Source organism: Equus caballus, chromosome 5, assembly GCF_041296265.1.
Source record: "Equus caballus isolate H_3958 breed thoroughbred chromosome 5, TB-T2T, whole genome shotgun sequence".
In the NCBI taxonomy this organism is placed as follows: Eukaryota; Metazoa; Chordata; class Mammalia; order Perissodactyla; family Equidae; genus Equus; species Equus caballus.
In genome coordinates, this window is record NC_091688.1 from 10798962 (window position 1) to 10818550 (window position 19589).

The window sequence follows — 19589 nt, forward strand, 5'->3', positions numbered from 1 at the left end:
CACAACTGGGTGAAGAGGGAGGTGGGAGCGCCTGACAGGCAGCGAGAGCAGCATGTGCCAAGCCTTGTGGCAGGAGGAAAAGGTGTTTGAGGAGCCGAGAGAAGCAGACCTGTGGGTCTGGAGCACAGGGAGCACAGGGGACATGGGAGGGAGGGGAGATGGGAGAAGATGGCAGGGGAGCCAGGACCGCAGTGTGGGCTGCGCTGAGGGTAACGGTTTCTCCCAGGAGCAATGGAAGTCCCCGAGATGTGTGCACAATGGGACAGCATAAATAGAAAAGATCACTCTTGGGTGAAGAGGAGGTTAGAGGAGGGCAGGAGAGAGTGTGGGGAGGTTACTCAGAAGTGAAGACAGGACATGATCGTAGCTTAGACCAGGTGGTGGCAGTACAATGAAGGCAGTAGACAAACGTGGTAGGTACTTGAGAGATTAAATCAGTGGGGTTTGGCAATGGCTGGATGTGGGGTGGATGGGCTGGGGAGAGAGCTGTCAGGGTTTGCACTCAGGAACTGAGGTGGCCCAGGAGCCAGGGCTCACTCACCTGTGAGGGTGGCTCTGGAGGTTGGGCCGATGCTCTTGGGAACCAGCAGCTCGTGGTACTGCTCGCCTGCCAGGGTGCTGTACACAACCTTGTACCCCTGAACCTCTGCTTCGCTGTTGTCCCATTCAAGGTCAAGGCTGGTTGCCGTGCGGGAACCAACCCGCAGGTTCTTGGGGGCGTCGATCTCTAAAAACAGTCAGACATCACCAACATCACACAGGACAATGTGCATTTGTCGTGCATCTTGAACCTTAACAGACTTTGGGGCAAGGGCTCACACCTCCTGACCCTCCACCCTACATGAGTGAGCCCCGGGGCTGCCACTGAGCTGTGGGTCAGCCAGGTTGGTCAGGACTCAGTTCCTGCGCAGGTTGGAGAGTTTGACTTGGAGTTAAATACGAACACACTTCACACTTTCCCTATTTCCATTCAGGAGTTCCAGTGGTGTTCTAGAAATTTTAAAATGAACCAGTTAGTATCATAAACTTGAAACTAAGCGAGGGAAACCCGAATAGGAGAAAATCACAGACGGCGTCCAAAGGATTAAGATGGAATAGAGTGATGTCAAATTGACCACCAAGCAGAAAGAAGAGAGCTGACTGTGAAATGTTGAAGTGTAAGCTGTCGTCCCCTGGGTTCACCTGTGGAACACTGCTGAAAGTTCTGCAGGTTAGAAAATTAAGTCCGTACAGAGGATGTGATGGAGTGCAAAGAATGTGGGCCTGGGAGTCCGGCCTCGGTTTGAGCCTCAGCTCTGCCACTTATTGTAATGGGACCATGGGCAAGTCCTTTCACATCCCTGGGACTCGATGGACACATCTGTAAAATGGGCAAATAATACTGACACTTCAGCTTGTTGTATAGCTTAGACACAATGCATATGAAGTGCGCGGCGTGGTTCCTGGTGCAAAAATAGGTGCCCAAGCCCTGGGCTGGCTTCCTGTTGCCTCTGAAGTTCTTCCTGAGTTCCAACAACTTGCCACCCCCAATGCTTGCTCTCTGGGGTTCCAAGAATTCCCATGCAATGAAAAGAACACTGACATTGGGGTCTCTCTCACAATCCTGGGGGCTAATTTTCTCTCCCAGGACTGATTATCTCCTCAGGCTTATTTGGGCAGAAACAACATAAACAACTGGCAGGGGAATAAGGTGCTGTCTTGAAAAACTGCCACTAAGAAGTTCTAAATAGGTCTTGTCTTTGACACTTGAATTTAAGTCTGGAGTGGCCTGGCCATTTGTTCTGAGAAAACCTCATGAGGACTGCTTTAATTTGCAAATGCCAGGCATGTACCCACCAATTGTTCTTTTCAGAAGATGGGGATGCTGTGAATCAATCTGAGTGCAGCTGCTTCAGAGTGAGAAGTGTTCTGTTTAGTGATGTAAATTGGATGAATCTTTTAGCAGATTTATGTCTCTGCAGCTTACTTTTCTGAGAAGTGTTTCCTTACTCGATGTGGCTGTAGCATGCCGGATACTGTGCGTTCTTGACATGCTGTGTGTTGTGTGTGTTATTTTTCCAGCAGTTGGAGGGAGAGAGGAGCATGGATGCAGAGGCAGGCAGGAGGAGTGTCCTGGACTGCAGGCCAATACAGTGCATGCAAGAGGAGAGGCTGGGCCAAGGGGCTGGGCTGAGCTTGGGGTGTGCGGCCTGAGTGGAACTGGAGCAAAAAGAAGTTAGGATGAGGGTTCAGACTGAGTCTTGTACTACTCACAGTGCCCTTCACAGTGGAAAATCCCAGACCTTGGAAACTATGGTTTTTCTTTTCTTTTTTTGGCCTTAAGGGCTATGCCCTGTGGATAGGGGGCAGTGTTTTCTCTGAAGGGACCAGATATTGCAATGTCAGTGATGCCAAAAGGAGGTCAGTTCTGGGAATGAGGGTTTGGGTGGTGAGTCTTAGGACTGGGGTGGGGTAAAATGGTTTGCTCCCCTGGGTCTTGAAGCCTGCCCTCTAGGAGAGGCCACCGAAGGCCACTCCTGTAGGTGGCTGTGTGTCTCTGCAACATGTCAGCGGGCCAGGGGCAAAGCAGTCCACTATAGACCGTCCTACATGTCATCCATTTCACTTCTCGGGAGAGTACTCACGATTGAAATGATCCTGCATGCTTCTTTTCTTCTTGCTTGTCCAGTTTTCCTCACTGGAAAGTAACTCACATGAACTGAGATCTTGTCTAGCTTGTTTTTTCTGTGCCTAGAGTGGTGCTTGTCACCTACTGGGTGTTCAGTAAGTACATGGGAAGTGACGGAATGCATATTGTCAGTTCTTTGTCTTGTCAGTTACCTCAAAACCCTTAGAAAAGTCTTGCTAAATATTTCAGCTGTGGGGCTCTGAGGATGCTTAGGGTAAGGTGATGAGGAAAAGGAACAGCTTTGACCGAGGGTAGCTGGTCGCAGCTCGGGTGGCAAGTGCCATGCAGGTTGAACTTGAGAGAATCCCAGAGTGGAATCACTGCCGAGCAGGCTGGGCCTCCAACTCTTGTGACTTGGGTCTTTGTATGGGTGTCCTGGGACCGCCATAACAAAGCACCATAGACTGCGTGGCTTAAACTACAGAAATGTCTTGTCTCCTGGACCAGAAGTCTGAGATCCAGGTGTCAGCAGTGTGGCTTCCTTCTGAGGGCTGTGAGGGAGAATCTGTTCCATGCCTCTCTCTGGTGGTTTGCTGACAACCTTTGGTGTTCCTTGGCTTGTAGGAAGATCACCCCAATCTCTGCTTTCATCTTCACATGGCGTTCTCTGAATGTGTGTCTGTCTCTGTGTCTAAATTTCCCCTTTTTATAAAGACATAGTCATATTGGATTAGGGCCCACCCTAATGACTTCATCTTAACTTGATCAACTGCAAAGACCCTATTTCCAAATAAGGTCACATGCACAGGTACTGGGGGTTAAGACTTCAACATCTTTTAAGGGACACAACTCAACTCATAACAGCATTCAAGAGAGGTCTGGGGCATTCAGGTTCAAGCAGCAGCCTCTCGTTGGCAAATGCCCTGGAGGCTGCGTTCGGTGCTTTAAGGGATGTGCTCAGAGAGAAGGCCTCCGCTGGAGAGAAACAGTCCCAGGAATTCCCTGTGAGGGCACTGAAACCAGAGCCACTGAGAGCAGGGAGACTCCAGAGATTGGCCTCCCGGTTTCCCTGGGCCGGCTTCTCTCTAACCATTGGCCTTGGTATGTTTCCATCAAGGCCCTTTCCTTTTTCCGAGCAGCTCTAAGACCCAGCAAATATCCCACTCACCATGCAGGAAGCAAATCTGTTTTAATTGCCTATGCAATTAGTGCGCTCCTAGTGTCGAAGCCATCACCTGGAAAAGCACTTTGGCTAATTTGAATTTAAGCGGAGTTCTGAAATGACCGAGGGCCCTACGGCGAGGGTCCAGGCACCCTCTCATCATTCAGCCAGCACCTGCCAACCCCAGGCCCTGAGAGCTTGTCTGCAAAGCTGTTCGCATCTCCTCGGCCCCATGTCTCTCCAGCCCCCTTGAGCGGAGGGTTGCAAGTTGGAGGTGCAGGCTGGGGCTGCACTGAGATGGCAGCCTCCAAACAGCTGCTGATCGGCCAGGCACCCGGACACAGAGAATCATGCAACAGTGAACTGAAACTGGGGGCGGGGAGGGGGAGCTTCGAGGAGGCAGAATGTAATTGTCTTGATTGGAATTTTCGTGGGCCACCAGCCAATCCTGCTTCCATCTTGTCGACATAAACATCAAGAATTTGCTTTTCATCATGCTGCTCAAGAGCTCTCTTCTCCTTTTCTGCCTCTTCAAACTCCTTATCTGAGCAAAGCACAAAGAAACCACTTTTCAAAGAAAAACTGTCTTGAAATTCAGAACAGAATGCAGGACTCGTGGCCCACAGGAAACCCCACAATCCGAACAGGAAGTGTTGGGGGGCGGGGGGACGGAGGAAAGGCTGACCTTGAATTCACCAAGAAGGGACAGGTGTGAGGACCCTCCTCCTGCTCAGCCCTGAGTTTGGCTTAAGCAAGGGAGAAGGGAAGAGAAATGGGCAGAATTTGGTTCTTTTTTGTTTTTGTTTTTGCTTTTGTTTTGTGCTGAGGAAGATTAATTCTTCTGACCTCTGATTCTTCTTTTAAGGTTCATATGCAGTCACCAGGGATCCCAAGATGTGTTCAGTAAAAAATCTGACCCCCTGGATGGGGTGGAGTCTAGCACAGGGGCTGGAGAGAAACCCTAAGATCTCTTTGGGAATCAAACCTGCCTTCTCCATTTCGTCAATGTCCACACTTGTTTCCTTTTAACAAAGAAGGTTTTCCCCGCTCCTGATGTTTCCTTCTGTGCAGAGGGAACCTATTATAAGAGCCCTAGCCTCTCTCTTTCTTACACTGGGGAAGACGGGCTCACCTCAGTGATGAGTTTTGCAGCAGGACCTGGGCACTGCCCTTCTGCTCCCTTCTCTCACGGGAGCCGGCCGACCCCTTGGACCAGGCCTCCACTTGCTCCTCCGGCTCTAAGTCCTAACCTTGGTAGTCCCCCAACTTCTGCCACATGGGGACTTGCCCAGGTCCACAGAGGCTGTCAGTTTGCAAGTCCATCTGGCTCTAACACTAAGCTACGTGCTCCAATCCAGGGGGTATTTTGGCCTTTATCTGTCTTGCTCTTTGCCTTATGCATCAATTGATTTTCAACACAGGTCAGGGACAATGGTGCTGTGTATCAAACCTCCCTGGAGCCCCTCGGCTGCTTACTCCATCCTGCAACAGGCTCTTAGGGCACAACCCACGGTAGGATGCTTGCATTAGTGATTCTCCGTCACTTTTACCCCATCAGAAGATGCTGATTCTTAGATCTTACAGATGCTGGTCGTTTCCTTTGATCCCTGGGACAACCTGAAGGTGGCAGAGACATTTCTTGACACACAACCTCCCCAGGGCAGAGGGGCTGAGACTGAGGATCTGGGTTAGACAGAGACTCCCTATCTGATCACAGACCCATGGACCCAGGGAGAGTGCCAGGAAGCCTGTCTTTGTCTGGGGTCTCTTCTAGGTGCCCACTAGCTGGCCAGCCTGATGGGCTCCGGGAGAGTCAGGGAGCAGGTCACCGCGAGGTCTGGCCTTTCCCGGCTGTTGGTGAAGCCCTTTGAGAGTCCCGACAGCCTTGGGAAGGGGGTGAGTGGTCATCTAGGCAAGGCAGGCGGCACTGATAGGGCTTAATCCAGCCTTCTGTCTGCGAGCCAGGCCTCACATTAGCCTTCTTGCTCGGGCTTACAAATGGCAGAATGAGTCACAGAACCTCAGGCAGAAGGTCTTCTTCCACTTGTACGGGTTGGGCTTCATACAGCTCCAAAGGACACCATCATGCTAATGTAGTCATTATGGATTATAGAATTATTACAACAATTTCCAGCAAACAGCAATAAAGTGTCTCAAGGATGGGGCACATTTCCTGAACTCTCACAGATTTACCATTTGGGCTAGTAATATGGATGCTTAAATGACTTCAAGATAAACTTTTCATTTTACAAATGAGAACTTGAGAGCCATGGGGAAGAGACTTATATCAGGTCCCAGATTTGGCTGGTAGCAGAGGTAGGACGGGAGCCCATGCTCCTAATTCCTGGGGCACTGCCCTCCTCTATATTGCAATGTCATTTCACAGGAGGCCCCGATACCTGTCGCTTCCTTCTTGCAGCATCGATGATAACATGGATACCCAAGCACAAGTCAACTTGCTTCCTTAATGGCCCTCTTGCATGACAATTCCACCAGCTGGCTCACCTCCTCCCCACTCATTCTGCTCCTCTCCCCAACCAGCCTTACCTGTTGTAAACTGGGTGGTCGTGGACTCGCTCTCGTTGGTCCCGCGGACTGCGCTGACCCACACCTCGTACCGGGAGCCGGGCCGCAGGGCCTGCACTGAGTATTGGCTCAGGGGAGGCTGCAGCCGGAAGGTGGTCTTCCCGCCTTCCCCGCCCACCAAGCCATACTTCAAGAGAATGAAGTCAACTTTGGCTCGAGGGGGCGCCCACTCCACGAAGGCCACAGTGTCGGAGACATCACGAACCAGGATCTGCGTGGGCCCATCAATGACTGAGTAAGAAGGACCAAATAGAAAAAAAAGCTTGAGAAATGAGCATATAATATCAGCTCTCTCCTTTCCTCCTTATGTTAGCTGGCTCAGTTAGAGACAGGATGAGAATTATTATCCCATTTTACAGTTGGGAAAATGAGTTACAGGAAGATGAAATCTTTTCTGAGCACAGACAGTTTGGCAATGGGGGAACCAACACAGGAATTCAGTTCCTCTGAATCTTCTCTCACCAGGCTGTGGCTTCTCAGTGCTGGCATTTCCAAGTCTGGGCAGAGGAAGGACACTTCCTGGCTTGAGAAGGCCAGCACTGCTTCTGTCTGGAGGTAATGGGACAGAGAACTGTGTGCCCTGCTGCCCAGCTCTCACCTTCTTTGAGCCCTGAGGAAAGATCTAGGAAATTATCAGCCCTACATAAGCATCTGAGATTTCCAACTTTGTTGCTAAAGAGGACTTCATGAGTATCCAAAAGATGTCCTTGCTTAGCCATACTAACAACTCGGTCAACCCAGCTGCTAAGACAGCAACAAAACCCAACAGATATTTGGGACACGAAACATGCCTTCCAGGGAAGTTTGTTTTTCTGGAAAAAAAAAAAAAATGGACCTCAGTTTTGGAACAACCTCTTGTGGGCTGTTTTTTTCCCACCTGTTCTTGCATATTTCTGAGCCAGAAAGGCACTGCAGTCACTCATAGTCGCTCAAGTTTACTCAGCCTATGTCCCTTGTGAGTACTGGCCTCTGGCACTTAGCAGCTGAGGGGAACACCATTGTGGGATGGCATTACCCTGGAAAAGCAGGTTGGTTTCCTAGGCAGCCCACCATTCATGGTTCCAGCACCCATTTAGGGTCCTGTTCATATTGAATGAGATGATGGTGGGGGTGGGGGAAGCTGAGAGAATGTAGAAGGGAAATAGAAAAACAAAAGGCTTAGTGAGGAGAACAGAAAATAGTGTTCTCAACTCCTCATGGTATGTCTGCATGGCCAACATGCCCTTCTTTGAATTACTCATTATCTTCTAAAAGAGTAGGCCCAGCTTTTGTGTTTGCATTTGTTATGTGACCACAGCCCTCTGGCTGGAGCTGGTTAATATTAATATTCTTCAGGGATTTCGAATTGGAACAGGAGACCCTGTTTCTTTGGTTAGCTGGTTTTGGACCATGTAAGAGCCAGAACAAGTGTGGCCACGTTCTACCATATATACACATAAATAGAAAACATCTGATCTGGAGAGAGAGAGAAGGAGAGAGGGAAAGTGGGAGAGACAAAAGGGGAGAGGGAGTTTTATAATAAACACATATTTGGTCTTCCTCCCCTTCCTGGCTCAGAGCTCCTAAAACCCCTGGAATTTCCTAAGTGATAAAGTTGTCCTGTGTTATGTTAATGAGGTAAAAGTGAGGGCTGGTTGCCAGGGCCCCCAACCATGTGATTAGTAACTTTTAGTCCCACCCTCTATCTCTGGTCAATCAATCAATCAGGCCTTCGTGATGAAGCCTCCATAAAAATTTGAAAGATCTGGGTTCAGAGAGCATCCAGGTTGGGGAACCAGAATGCTTTCACATGCTGCTGTGCTGGGCCCCAAGCTCCCCAGGGACAGAAGCTTCCTTTGTTATAGACTTCACCCTGTGTATTTCTTCTCCTGGCTGTTGATTCGTATCCTTTAATGTCCTTTGTAATAAACCAGTAATCTAGTGAGCAAACAGGTTTCCTGAGTTCTGTGAGGTGCTCCAGCAAATTAATCAAACCCAAAGAGGGTGTCATGGGAACCTCCAATCTGTAGCTGGTCAGTCAGAAGCACAGATGACAACCTGGACTCGCAATGGGCATCTGAAGTAGAGGGCAGTCTTGTAGGACTGAGCCTCAATCTGTGGACTCTGTTGCTATTTCTGGGTAGATAGTGTCAGAACTGAGTTGAATTGTAGGACCCCCAGCTGATGTCACAGAGAATTGCTTGGTGTGAGGAACACCCCCCCTCCCCCCGCCTGGCTCCGCCGACAGGAATTGGGTGCAGAATTTTAGGAGCGAAATATACAGAGAGAAGCAGAAATGAATCCCTACGTGGAACTTCTAGATGATATAGAGAGTAACTTGATTCCTGATTTTCCATTTTCTGGTTCAGGTCTTTCGTGAGACCCAGATGCATTTCTGGCCCTGGCGTTGCATGAGATAATCTATATCCTTGCAGTAAATTCTCTTTTCTTGCTTCAGTTAGTTTAAGAAAGTTTCTCTTCCTTGTTACCAGACAGTCTTGACTTAAGACTGGTTTTTTAAACTAACGTGCACTGGACTACTTCCCACTCTGTCTCTGGATGGGAATACCTCCCTCAAGATTGTCTCAGGCTGACCTTGAGCCTCGAAATCTTTGAGACTTGGGCCTTTCGCTGGTTACCTCACCCTCTTTCTTGGTCTAGCCCACTCCTGTTTTCTATTAAGCAGTTTAGGATTTTTGGTCCGGCACCAGCCAAAATGAAAATCACCAGACCATTTTGATGCCACCTGGACTGGAGTTAAAATGAAGTTCTGTTTTTCATATTTGGGGTAACAATGTGATTTAACAGAACACATCCAGATGTTTTCTTTTCAACATGCTGTATTTAGTGGTTTCAGATAACTTGGGTCTTTTTCATTTGATTTAACTTAATAATGAAATGGGGGAAATGGTCTCCTAGCTGCTGTATAAACATAATGCCTGGAATATAGCAGACACTCAGTAAATGGGTGTCGAGTAAGTGAAATGAATGGATGATCCTCCATATTCATGAGAAAGAAGAGGAAGCATTTCAATGAACTGGAGCTTGTTGAAAAAAATAGAAGACGTCACAGAAACTTCAATGACCACGCAAGTCTTTTGTCCTTCAAGTCTTTAAATCCAAAAAGCGCTAATCGTAATGGATTGACCATATTAGAATGTGATTGCGTAGCACAGAGGGCTCTAGCTGTAAGGGGTCTTGTGATTTGCATTCCCAAAATGCCTGCCTGGAAGAAGCTACTCGGAGTACCTGATGAAGACTCAGAGCTTTGCATGAGGGGCATGGTGTAGGTCACACCTCAGCAGAAGGAAATAATTAAATAATCATTTTCTAAAAACAGCAGACAGAGTTGGGAGCCAACCATGTTTTCTGTAGCCACCCTTGGATTCTACTGTTTGGTTGGCCACTTAGTAACGATGTCCCACTCCACTCAAGGAGACATCAGCTTGCTTTCAACTGAGCCCCTAATTTCTAAACAAACACAAGTCCTACTCAAAAAGTAAACTGGAATAAATGCTTTTCTTTCCATTTCTTCATGACTCGGTACCCAATGCCAAAATATTAACTAGGATAGTTTGCTTAATTGAAACAAATTCTGCTCAGCTTTACCACAAATTTCTAGATCTGGAACTTTTAATTTTAATCTTAAAGCATTTTCAAACCAAAAAGTACTGCAAATTTCGTAAAGATGTGGTTTGAGTAGAAGGCTAAGGCAGGGTTGGGCTATCTTCTCTGTGTTCTCAACACTTGGGAAGAAAAACCTTCTACAGCTATAATGTTCTCTGCCCTCTTATGAACCATCTCTTCCTTCTAGCCTTTTGTTTTCTACTAATACTTTCTTAATAACAAATCTTAGGAATAACTGGAGACCTGAAACATTCCACATCAAATGAGGAGAATCTGCACATGTTACCAGCTGTCAGCTCTTCATGTTCCAGCAGAACCTTGGGGAATGGAGCTGTGGAAGGACTCTGGCCACTGGCATCTGGAGAGATTCCTATGGAGCACTTTTAGGCTTTATGGCTATGGAGTTTCTTCTGAAACATATTTGGATTAGAACAGTGGTTTTAAAGCCTTTTTGCTGGGATGTAACACTCTTTTTAAAGAATAAAATCTTAAATGACTGTACAAAATATAAAAGAGTAAAATGGAGCTGCCTTGGTTGGAGGGTGTGATGGACATGGAGTGGGAGTAACTAGAGGCCTGGCTCTCCACTGCATCCTTGCCTCGAGGTGCTGCCATGGAACCCTGGTACTCTAATGGAACATAATCTAATGCCACATCGTTTTAAACCAATGTTTTCTAGACTGAGCCTACCCCTCCGAATCTGATGCTGTTTAGTTTGGTTCCAATTAGCAAAGTATGAATCACTAACACATAAACATGGTCTCATTACACAGTGTTGTGGTTCCCTTTTCTGACCAACTCGGCCTTTGTCCTGGACTCATGACTGGCTTTCTTAGGTGTCAGTTTCTGTTTGTGAAAAACAAAGCTGTACTCATATTCACCTATCTCAGTTTCTGTTACTAACAAGGAAAGTTGTTTAACCTTCGAGTCTCAGCTCTCCCAGGAATAAAATGAGAACCAAAAATGATGCCAGACACTATTTACAACTTTTGAGAAATTCTTAGTGAGGGCACACTCATATGTATCATAATTGCTAATTTATGGCATTGAGGTTGAATATCTTTTGTTAGTTAAGGCAAAACACAATGCAGTTAATGAACCAAACCTAAAAATATAATGATCTTGCATGAGATTAACAGTAGGGATGAAATAATAATCAATTTACATCATTGCCTTGAACAGTGACCAAACCCACACTTACTGGTTTTGAATGACTTATTTCCTACCACTCTCACTTCTAGGTGTGTTCTCTGAGTATATGTGTATGCACAAGGTATAGAGCCCTCACTCTCACCAACACAGTGCTAGTCACCTTGTGTGCTTTATCTAATTTAATCCTCATGTCAACTCAACGAAGAGGGTATTATTGTTCATCACTGTGCTATAATGAATTGAGGTTTGGGAAGGGTTGGATGACTTTCTCCAAATTTTACAAAAGGTAAGAGTGGGTCAACTCTTGATGCTTTCAAAGCTCAAGATACTAGGAGCTGACAATCAGGCCTCTTAATGAGTACAATCAGAGGAAATACACTGGAAATCTTAACAAAGAATTTTCCCTGTAGAATACTCTCCCAGATTTCTTGCTTGCAAGGGCAAGCAATAACGAAGAAGTTCAGCTAAGCATCTGGTAGAGCAGTTTCACCTCCAGGTACCAAGATGGTTCTCCGCTCTGAGAGAAATCCTAACACTTCCTTGTCTCTCTACTTCTTGGGCAAGCCTGCACTTTTTTTTTTGAATGACCTAATGGGTAGCCATCAGGAAAAGGATGGGAGGCACTCACCAGTAGAGACGCTGGCCGAGGTAGGAAGGCTCCGGGCTTGCTCTTTCAGAGCCACCACGTTGACAATGTATTCCTCCCCAGGCTTTAGTCCTGTCTGGTTGAAGGATGTAACATCACTGGGGAGCTGGGCAATCACTCCTCCTTCATTGTTCTGGAGAGCAGGAGGAAGGGAGAAGCAGAGAAACCAAAAGAGAAAATCACTGGGGGAGAAATCTGATGAGAGGAAGATAAAAGTATGGAACACTGTGAATTAAAAATGGGGACTATGTCTATTCCCTCCATACTGATGACTGAGTGCTGGGGGCTGGGAACAACTCCCAGCAGACTTAAGAAGAATGCCACCACTCTATGAGGATTTGGCAAATGGGAAAGCAATTTTCAAGAACATTTCTTTGGCCTCGCCTGAGTCTATTGAGTTTGCCAATAAAAATTAGTCATGAGGTGATGTAGATCGGCTCTTGCCAAAGATTAAATATTTGATGGTTACAGTTAACATCCATCAATTTTTTTGGCATTTATCAAGATGAGCATACCCTTGGCTATTTAGAAGACTATACTTGTGTGTGAATGTGCGTAAACATCTCTATGTACACACAGAACATATTTCAAACTAAGACATTCCCAGTTTTTTAAAGAGCGAAGCTTTTATTTTGCTATATCTGGTGTTTCTCATGGTGTTACACTGGGTGCAAATCTGTCAATGTCTTGTTTCCCCTTCACCCAGATGAGTTAGGAATCAGCAACACAACCAACTAGGAAGTACAAAAAAGAAAAAGGGAAGCATGGAGCAAAGAATAATACAAAGGAGAGGGGAAAGAGACAAATTGGTGGAAAAGGAAAGGAAAAAGATCAACTTGATGATGTTGGGTCCAGAATTTATTATCTATCTGCCTGTCTGCCTATTATTATACATTTTCTATGTGTGTCCCTGGAAATGGAGGAGACAAGAGGGCTTTTTTAATGGCACTGCCCTTCTCCCTATTCTTTGGTCTTTGTTAATGTCACCTGGAGCATCCTATACTTAATTTATACCCATACTCTTATAAATCAATGTGACAGATGCCCCCCAGTGGCCTCAACCTACAGATCACACAGTTATTCCATGTGTTAGACCTGGCATGCCCCGGCCAGCCCCTCCCTTACTTAGAATTTTACATATTGGATGTAAAACCGGCAAACCTGTCATAGTCTTTTTCTGTCTGAGCAGCAGGGTGACACGATCCTCTCCGCCCCATTATAAATTCAGTTGCCCACCATACTTTCCTGTCCATTTTAATGCAGATAAGACACATAAGAGAACATTTGTCTAGAATGTCTGCTTAGGTGTATTTAGCTTGCCATGACGTGACTACATCCACTTAAGGGAGTGGGGCATCCTGGTTTAGTGGACAGAGCCCTGGAATAGGAAGTGGAGACCCTGGTTCTTGTTTTAAGCCTGCCACCAACTAGCTGTCCAATATCATTTAAGTTCTCTGAGTCTTAGTCTCTATGAACCAAACAAACTAGACATAAAATGAAGGGTCATACTCTGTGAACTTGAAGGTCTTTTGTAGCTCCAACAGTCCATGCCTCTAAGAATTTTGAAGTATAAGAGTGGTGAAGTCACAGTCTTGTTAGCCAAAAATGTGTCATCTGTCATGAAGTCTGATGAGTGACTGAAAAAATGTTCTTTGATATTGAAAGATGAAGACAGGAGGAAGGAGTATGATTCAACATTATACCCCCATGAGTGCTATAGTTAGGGAGACATCAGTAGGGTCAACAAATCCTGGAAAACTACAACTGGTCAGGCACTTCTGGCAACTTGGAAAAATTAGTTTTAGGATCAATAAAACAAAATACTACTTGAAAGAATAGAAATGAATCTTAGGACACTGTTTAACTCAAAGAGGAATAATATAATTTGATTAAGAAATTTTTCTCAATTGATAGGTTATAAAAGGTGTTTTTGTGTCACGCCTCTAACATTTAGAGACTAGGCCGTGCAAGCTGACTTTTGGTGCATGTGTCTGCACAGAATGGAGCTGTGGGCTGACAGTGTGACTGATTCAATTTGGTGTTTCTTGCGTCCTAGAGAGAAGCCCCAACTTTTCGAAGGTCTGGTTTTCAGACCTGCTGAAATCACAGCTTGCTAAACCCTAGAGATTTCTGAGCAGAGAACTAGGGCTGGTGGCTGCTTCCTGCATCCTCCTGTCATCCAAGGCCAGCGTGCTAGGCTCAGGGTCACTCTTGTTAGTGAGTGCTCACCACAGCTTTGTGAAAGAAATGTTCTGCAGTCCAGACACCCACAAAATGCCCCTTTGTGTCCATAATGGCACAGAGGGAGCTATTGGGTAGGGCCTTCCTTGCTGCTTCTGATTCCAAGTTGAGGGTATGGATGCTCTAAACAAGGCTGTTTAGCAGTCTGACAGGTGGGTGTTACCTTTGGAATGAAGCTGATCTCCCACCCATCAAAGGAGAATGAGAAGGGCTCCCACTGCACCTCCACGGTAGTCTCTGTGATCGTCTTGAATCGCAGCCCTTGAGGAGTGGAGAGATCTGGAACACAGCAATGTGGGTGACCATGTCACGGCTACCCCCAGCAGGGACAGAGAGCATCATCTGGGGCTTTGTCTGGGTGTGCTTCCTCGTGTGGCGTCATGGGTGTGGTGGCATGTGGTGGGCTTTCCCAATCTGATTACAAACACAGTGGGTCCCAAGCACAGGATCAGCCCATGCCACTGTGGCCCTGGTGCTCAGCGTTGGTGAAGACATGAGTAAACTTAACAAACATAATCTCATAAATACTTTCTTGTGCTTTCTAATATACAATGTTATTATTAAAATACAAATGTCACTCTTTTCTTTCCTTAATAATGTGGTCAATCTTGGCATTTAATATAATGCCTTTTCTAGAGAACTTGAACACTATCTGTGGAGGCTCTAAGAATTCCTGAGAGGGGATATAATGACTAACGTCCCCATTTCACACCCAGAAAAAGGGAGGCACAGAGAGGGCTGGCTAAAGATAGGGGGTGAGCCAAGTTCAGATGAAGACTAGAATGCTTTTCTTGACCATCTGATGTGCAGCGAGAGCATTTTGTTTAACTAAAATCACCAAGTGTATGATGACGTGAAATTTCCATTTCATGCACATGAGCCAAGCAAAGGTATACGCCAAGGACAACAGCAGGGCCTGGGGTTGTTGCTCTCGCTTCACTATCTCCTTCTTTTCTCCAGGTGTTCCCTCATGATTTCTCTCTTCTCTCCCTCGCTCACCTTTTATCTCACTTGTTTTTGTTCCTCTCTTAATCTCCCTCTTTTTCTACCGCGCCCCCCCTCCCCCCCCGCCCCGCCCCAACGCACATACACACACGCAGGCACAGGTTTAGCGAGGTGGAAGTATGCTCGTCCTAATGGAGTTCCAGTTACCAGCCCTGAAATACGACAGCATGACTTTTCCCAGTTCTCCAGGGAGCCTGCTCCCATTTTAGCTTTGCCTCGCATGGGATGTTCCCATTGGAAAACGGACAGATTCTCATCCTTCCTGTTTGGAAGCTTCCTCATGCTTCTTGGCTGCAAGGCAGGGCTGATTCTAAACCCACTTGAAGGCATGTCAGGTGAGTTTACACGATTTTGTCCTTGTCACCTGGGAGCTTGCCTGAGGGGATGCCCCGAATTGTCATAATAAATGCCACAGGAGATGGAAACCTCATCACTGCCTGTGCACGTGGATCAGAGAGGAGATGCTTGGGAGTCAGGCCAGGCACTCGCTGTGGTGACTCATCCTGGAGCAAGGTGGGGAAAGCAGCAGATGGTGACTGGCCTCTCTACACGATCACTGCAGATATTTAAAACTAGTTCTTAGGCATGAGAGGAATTAGAAAAAGGGTCAAATATAAACAGAGATAATTATAGGCATATTAACAGGGCCAGCATTCATAGGGGGAGTCCAATATTATAACAGGATCTTTGTCACCTGAAAAGCAAGGGGACAAGACGACTTCTTAAATCCTTTCTCCTCTGACTGCCCCTATCCTTGCATCCTTCAAAGCACAGTTCAAGTCCTTGGTCCTCCGTGAAGACTTCGAGGTCAACTCTTCCTCCCCCTTCTCTGAACTTTCATGGTATTTGTTACCCAAATACCATCTTGTCATTTGAGACCTATATAAAATGGGCTCAGAACTCTTATCCTGCATTTGATGATAAGTCCTGTTTTACCAACCCAGGGGCTAATGTTTCATGGTCACCTCTTTTTTGAGTTTCCTGTTACTACTGAAATCTCTGTGTGATATAATAAACAATAAATATTTGGTCTTTTCCCTGGCTCCTGGCACACAGCTTCTAAAACCCTTGGGATCTCTACAGTGATAAGAGTGTCTTTTGTATGATTATGTGATAACTGGTGGCTAGAGGCCCCTAGATAGCTGGTCTCCAGAAAGACCAAGGTATGATTAGAGGTTTGGAACTTTCAGCCCCACCTCCAAACCTCCAGGGAGGGATGAGGGGCTGGAGATTGAGTTAATCACCAATGGCCAGTGATTTAATCAATCATGCCTACATAACGAGACCTCCATAAAAACCCTGGACAATGGGGTTCAGAGAGCTTCCCAGTTGGTGGCCACATGGAGGTGCTGAAAGGGTGGTGCACCCGGAGAGGGCATGGAAGCTCCATGCCCTTCTCCCACACTTTGCCCTGTGCATATCTTCCATGGGGCTCTTCCTGAGTTGTATCCTTTATAATAAACTGGTAATAGTACATAATGACTCTCCTGAGTTCTGTGAGTCATTCTAATGAATTATCAAATGTAAGAAGGACTTGTGAGAACCCCTTGAATTTATAGCTGGTTGGTCACAAGTATTGGTGACAACCTGGGACTTGTGATGGGCACCTGAAGTAGGGGCAGTCCTGTGAGACCGAGGGCTTAACCTGTGGATCTGATGTCAATTCCAGGTAGATAGTGTCAGAACTGAATTGAATCATAGATCACCAAGCTGGTGTCAGAGAGTTGGAGAAGTGGTGTTGGAAAAGATGATTTAAGAATTCAGAGGTGTATAAAAAAACCCAAAAAGCACTGCCTTCCTTATCTCTTTCTTATTCTACTCCTTGATGTAGTCAATGTTAACAGGTAGTATGGAATCTTTCAAAAATCTTCTATGCTTAAATAAACATACAAAATATAAATACATAGCTATAGGAGTTTTTTCCTGTTACAAGTGAAAAAGAACAACTGGCATTTCTTATGGAGAGCAGTTTAACTTGCTCCTTATGTGTATCTCAGTCTCTCTCTTTCTCCCCATTGAATCTTTCTAAACTATGCTCTAGAAACTCAACTTTTACAATGAAAATGAACTATAAAGATACTTTGCTAAACAAAAGACCATAAAGAAATTAAGCCACCTCTCCTTGAGGAGAGGTGGGTCTTGTCAGTTGTGGTTTTAAATAAGATTTTTTTTTCTCACTCTGCTATACACTTACCCTCTGTAACAAAACAGTTAGCACTTGTTTATTAAACATCCTGTATCACATCTCTGCGTCTTGAACCTCTAACTAGATTCAAAGTCTCTAAGTCTCACACTTTCCTTGACTTCTCGTTAGACTCTAGCTTATAATAAGTCAGAACTCAATAATTACAGTATTTTTTGTCCTTCTGGTTCCATTATTGGTAGGAGCTGCCTGAATTTGGAAGCCCTCTTAATCAGAAATGCCTTTTTCCTAAGCGGGTCACCTTGGAACCCTATCCCTCAAGAGCAATGATTACTACAGGCATCCCTGAAGAATTAAGAAAAGACACTACCATCATGAATGCACATGATCTCATGTAGGAGAAAAGGAGAATGAAGCAGGATGGGGAAATGGTACGTACGGGTGGCCACCTTGGCAGTGATGGGAAGGCTGAGGATGTTGCTAATGACAGCGTAGACGCTGATGTTGTAGGTGAGACCTGGCTCCAGCTCCGTGATGGTGACACCACTCCAATCTCCAGGCACCCGCTGCTGGAGCTGGAGGCCCCCCAGGGCCGTCGGCTGGTAAGAGATCACATATTCCGTCACTGCCATCGGCCCGTCCCATTCCAGCTCAATGGACCTGTCGCTGATACCAGCCACTCGCAAGTCCTCTGGAGGGGCAACTACCGGGAGGCAATACACAGATAGCATGAACTCAGAGGACTGCCTTCCCCATCCTGGACTCAACTTTCTTCCTCACATCTCACCCCACATGCCCTGTGTGTATGTTCTGCTCTGCTCAGTGGCTTGGAGTTGTTTGTAACTCCCTTTGTGGGCAGGTTCTTGTCTTTTCTGTGCTTATTATTTCCTTCTCCACAGGGCCATGAGTTAGTGGCATGCTGGAGTTGTCTCCTAGTGGCTCATGAAAGTTGATTGTCGAATTTTCAGAAGTTTTGCCAAACAGTTGTTAAACACAGCCATTATTACAGATTAAATTTTTATAAACTTATCATTAAGTGAATTAGATTAAAAGCAAAGGTAATAAATACTCAAAATTCAGCACTTTCAAATTATTTCACTACAATTTACTATTATCTATATCCTTAAGGTAATTTACATGTGTTGTATCTCTCTGGTGGAAACGTTACATAATCGCGTTCCACTGCACGGCTATTCCCAACTCCACATTTAGTGATGTTGTATGGGTAGTTGAAATTGGCCACGGAGGGAGTATTTACACCATAGAAATTGGCAAATGCTACAAATTAAGGCTTTTTATTTTTTTCCTCAGAGAGCCAGTTGTTAGATATTTAACAGCACACTACTGGCCAAAATTTTTGGTAGTTTAATAAGTTATTGTCACCAGGTTACTCTGGGAGCCAATATTTGATTTGGCAAGCAGGAATAAAGGCTTATTTCCTGTTATTTTGCAAAATATAGGAAGCCACAACAGTAAGTCCTGGATATCATGGACTGATGAAGACCTTCAATAACTTTTATTATGTCATTTTCCCTTTTAAAAGGAGATCATTTAAGTTTTGAAAGAAATGTAACTAGTATTAAACCAATTTTTATTAGCCTTAACCCTGAGGATGATGATAAAGAAGAATTTCTGAGGGCTTTGGTTTGCTGTCTTGTCCTACTTCTCAAATGTTGCTCAGAATCACCAAAGATTAAACCTCATTGAAATAGCCTTTCATGTATGCTTCCCTTGGGAAGTGAAGATTTACCAGTAGCCTGGGTATTAAGTTATTGAACCTTTAAGACCAATTAGGAGGCTAACTCCAGTGTGCCTGTAATTGGACCTGTCCATAGATTAAATCAAAGATCAGACCAATATTTAAATAGTCATAATTAACATAAATTTATATGTAGAGGAGGCTTTGGTAATTTTAAGAGTCATCATTGGTTTTGAATTTCTCCTCTGAGTATTCTCACCCGTTCACTTTTACAAGAGCACAGGACTGAGCCAGCTGCTACTCACAGGACCGTGTGAGTGGAGAGCACCTGCCCAGTTGGCTGTGCTCATGCGTGCACCCTCAAATCCTCAGCAGAGGCAGAAATGAGGAGCCTTTTAACTGATCCCAGACTCACTGGATGGAAATTAGGAACAAATATTTGCAGTGCCGGGCATTTGTTTTGGTTGCTTTTGTGCAAAATTATTCATTGTATACAACAATCTAGACAGCAGAGCTTCCTCTGATTGAAGATGGCAAGTGTTAACCAAAACAAAAAATTAAAAATTTATTTGTTTAAATTTATAAAACTAAATAAATGTAAATGAAATTTAAATAAACTTTCAAATGATAATTTATAAGCTTATACCATTTCTAATTCTGGCATTATTAAAGCTTTGAAGTGCTCCAAGATCTCTGGGACAGCCTGTCTAATGCATGCAGAATGACTCCTAGGCCGAGGGA

At 45.4% G+C, this 19589-nt stretch overlaps 1 protein-coding gene across 5 annotated transcripts in view; it reads right to left on the reverse strand.

Annotated features, from left to right (window-relative positions):
* The window catches only part of TNR (tenascin R), a 405036-nt gene that overhangs the window by 58935 nt on the left and 326512 nt on the right, over positions 1 to 19589 (reverse strand). For 2 of the 5 annotated variants that reach the window (XM_070267731.1, XM_023640592.2), the window contains 5 exons: positions 17589 to 17748; positions 14165 to 14280; positions 11743 to 11893; positions 6318 to 6587; positions 542 to 727 (listed from right to left, as the gene is read on the reverse strand). In XM_070267731.1, the coding sequence (XP_070123832.1) occupies positions 542 to 727; positions 6318 to 6587; positions 11743 to 11893; positions 14165 to 14280; positions 17589 to 17748 (883 nt within the window). Of the gene's footprint in view, positions 1 to 541; positions 728 to 6317; positions 6588 to 11742; positions 11894 to 14164; positions 14281 to 17588; positions 17853 to 19589 lie in introns of all 5 variants that reach the window. The other 3 variants (XM_023640590.2, XM_005609691.4, XM_023640591.2) reach the window with 2 other exon arrangements.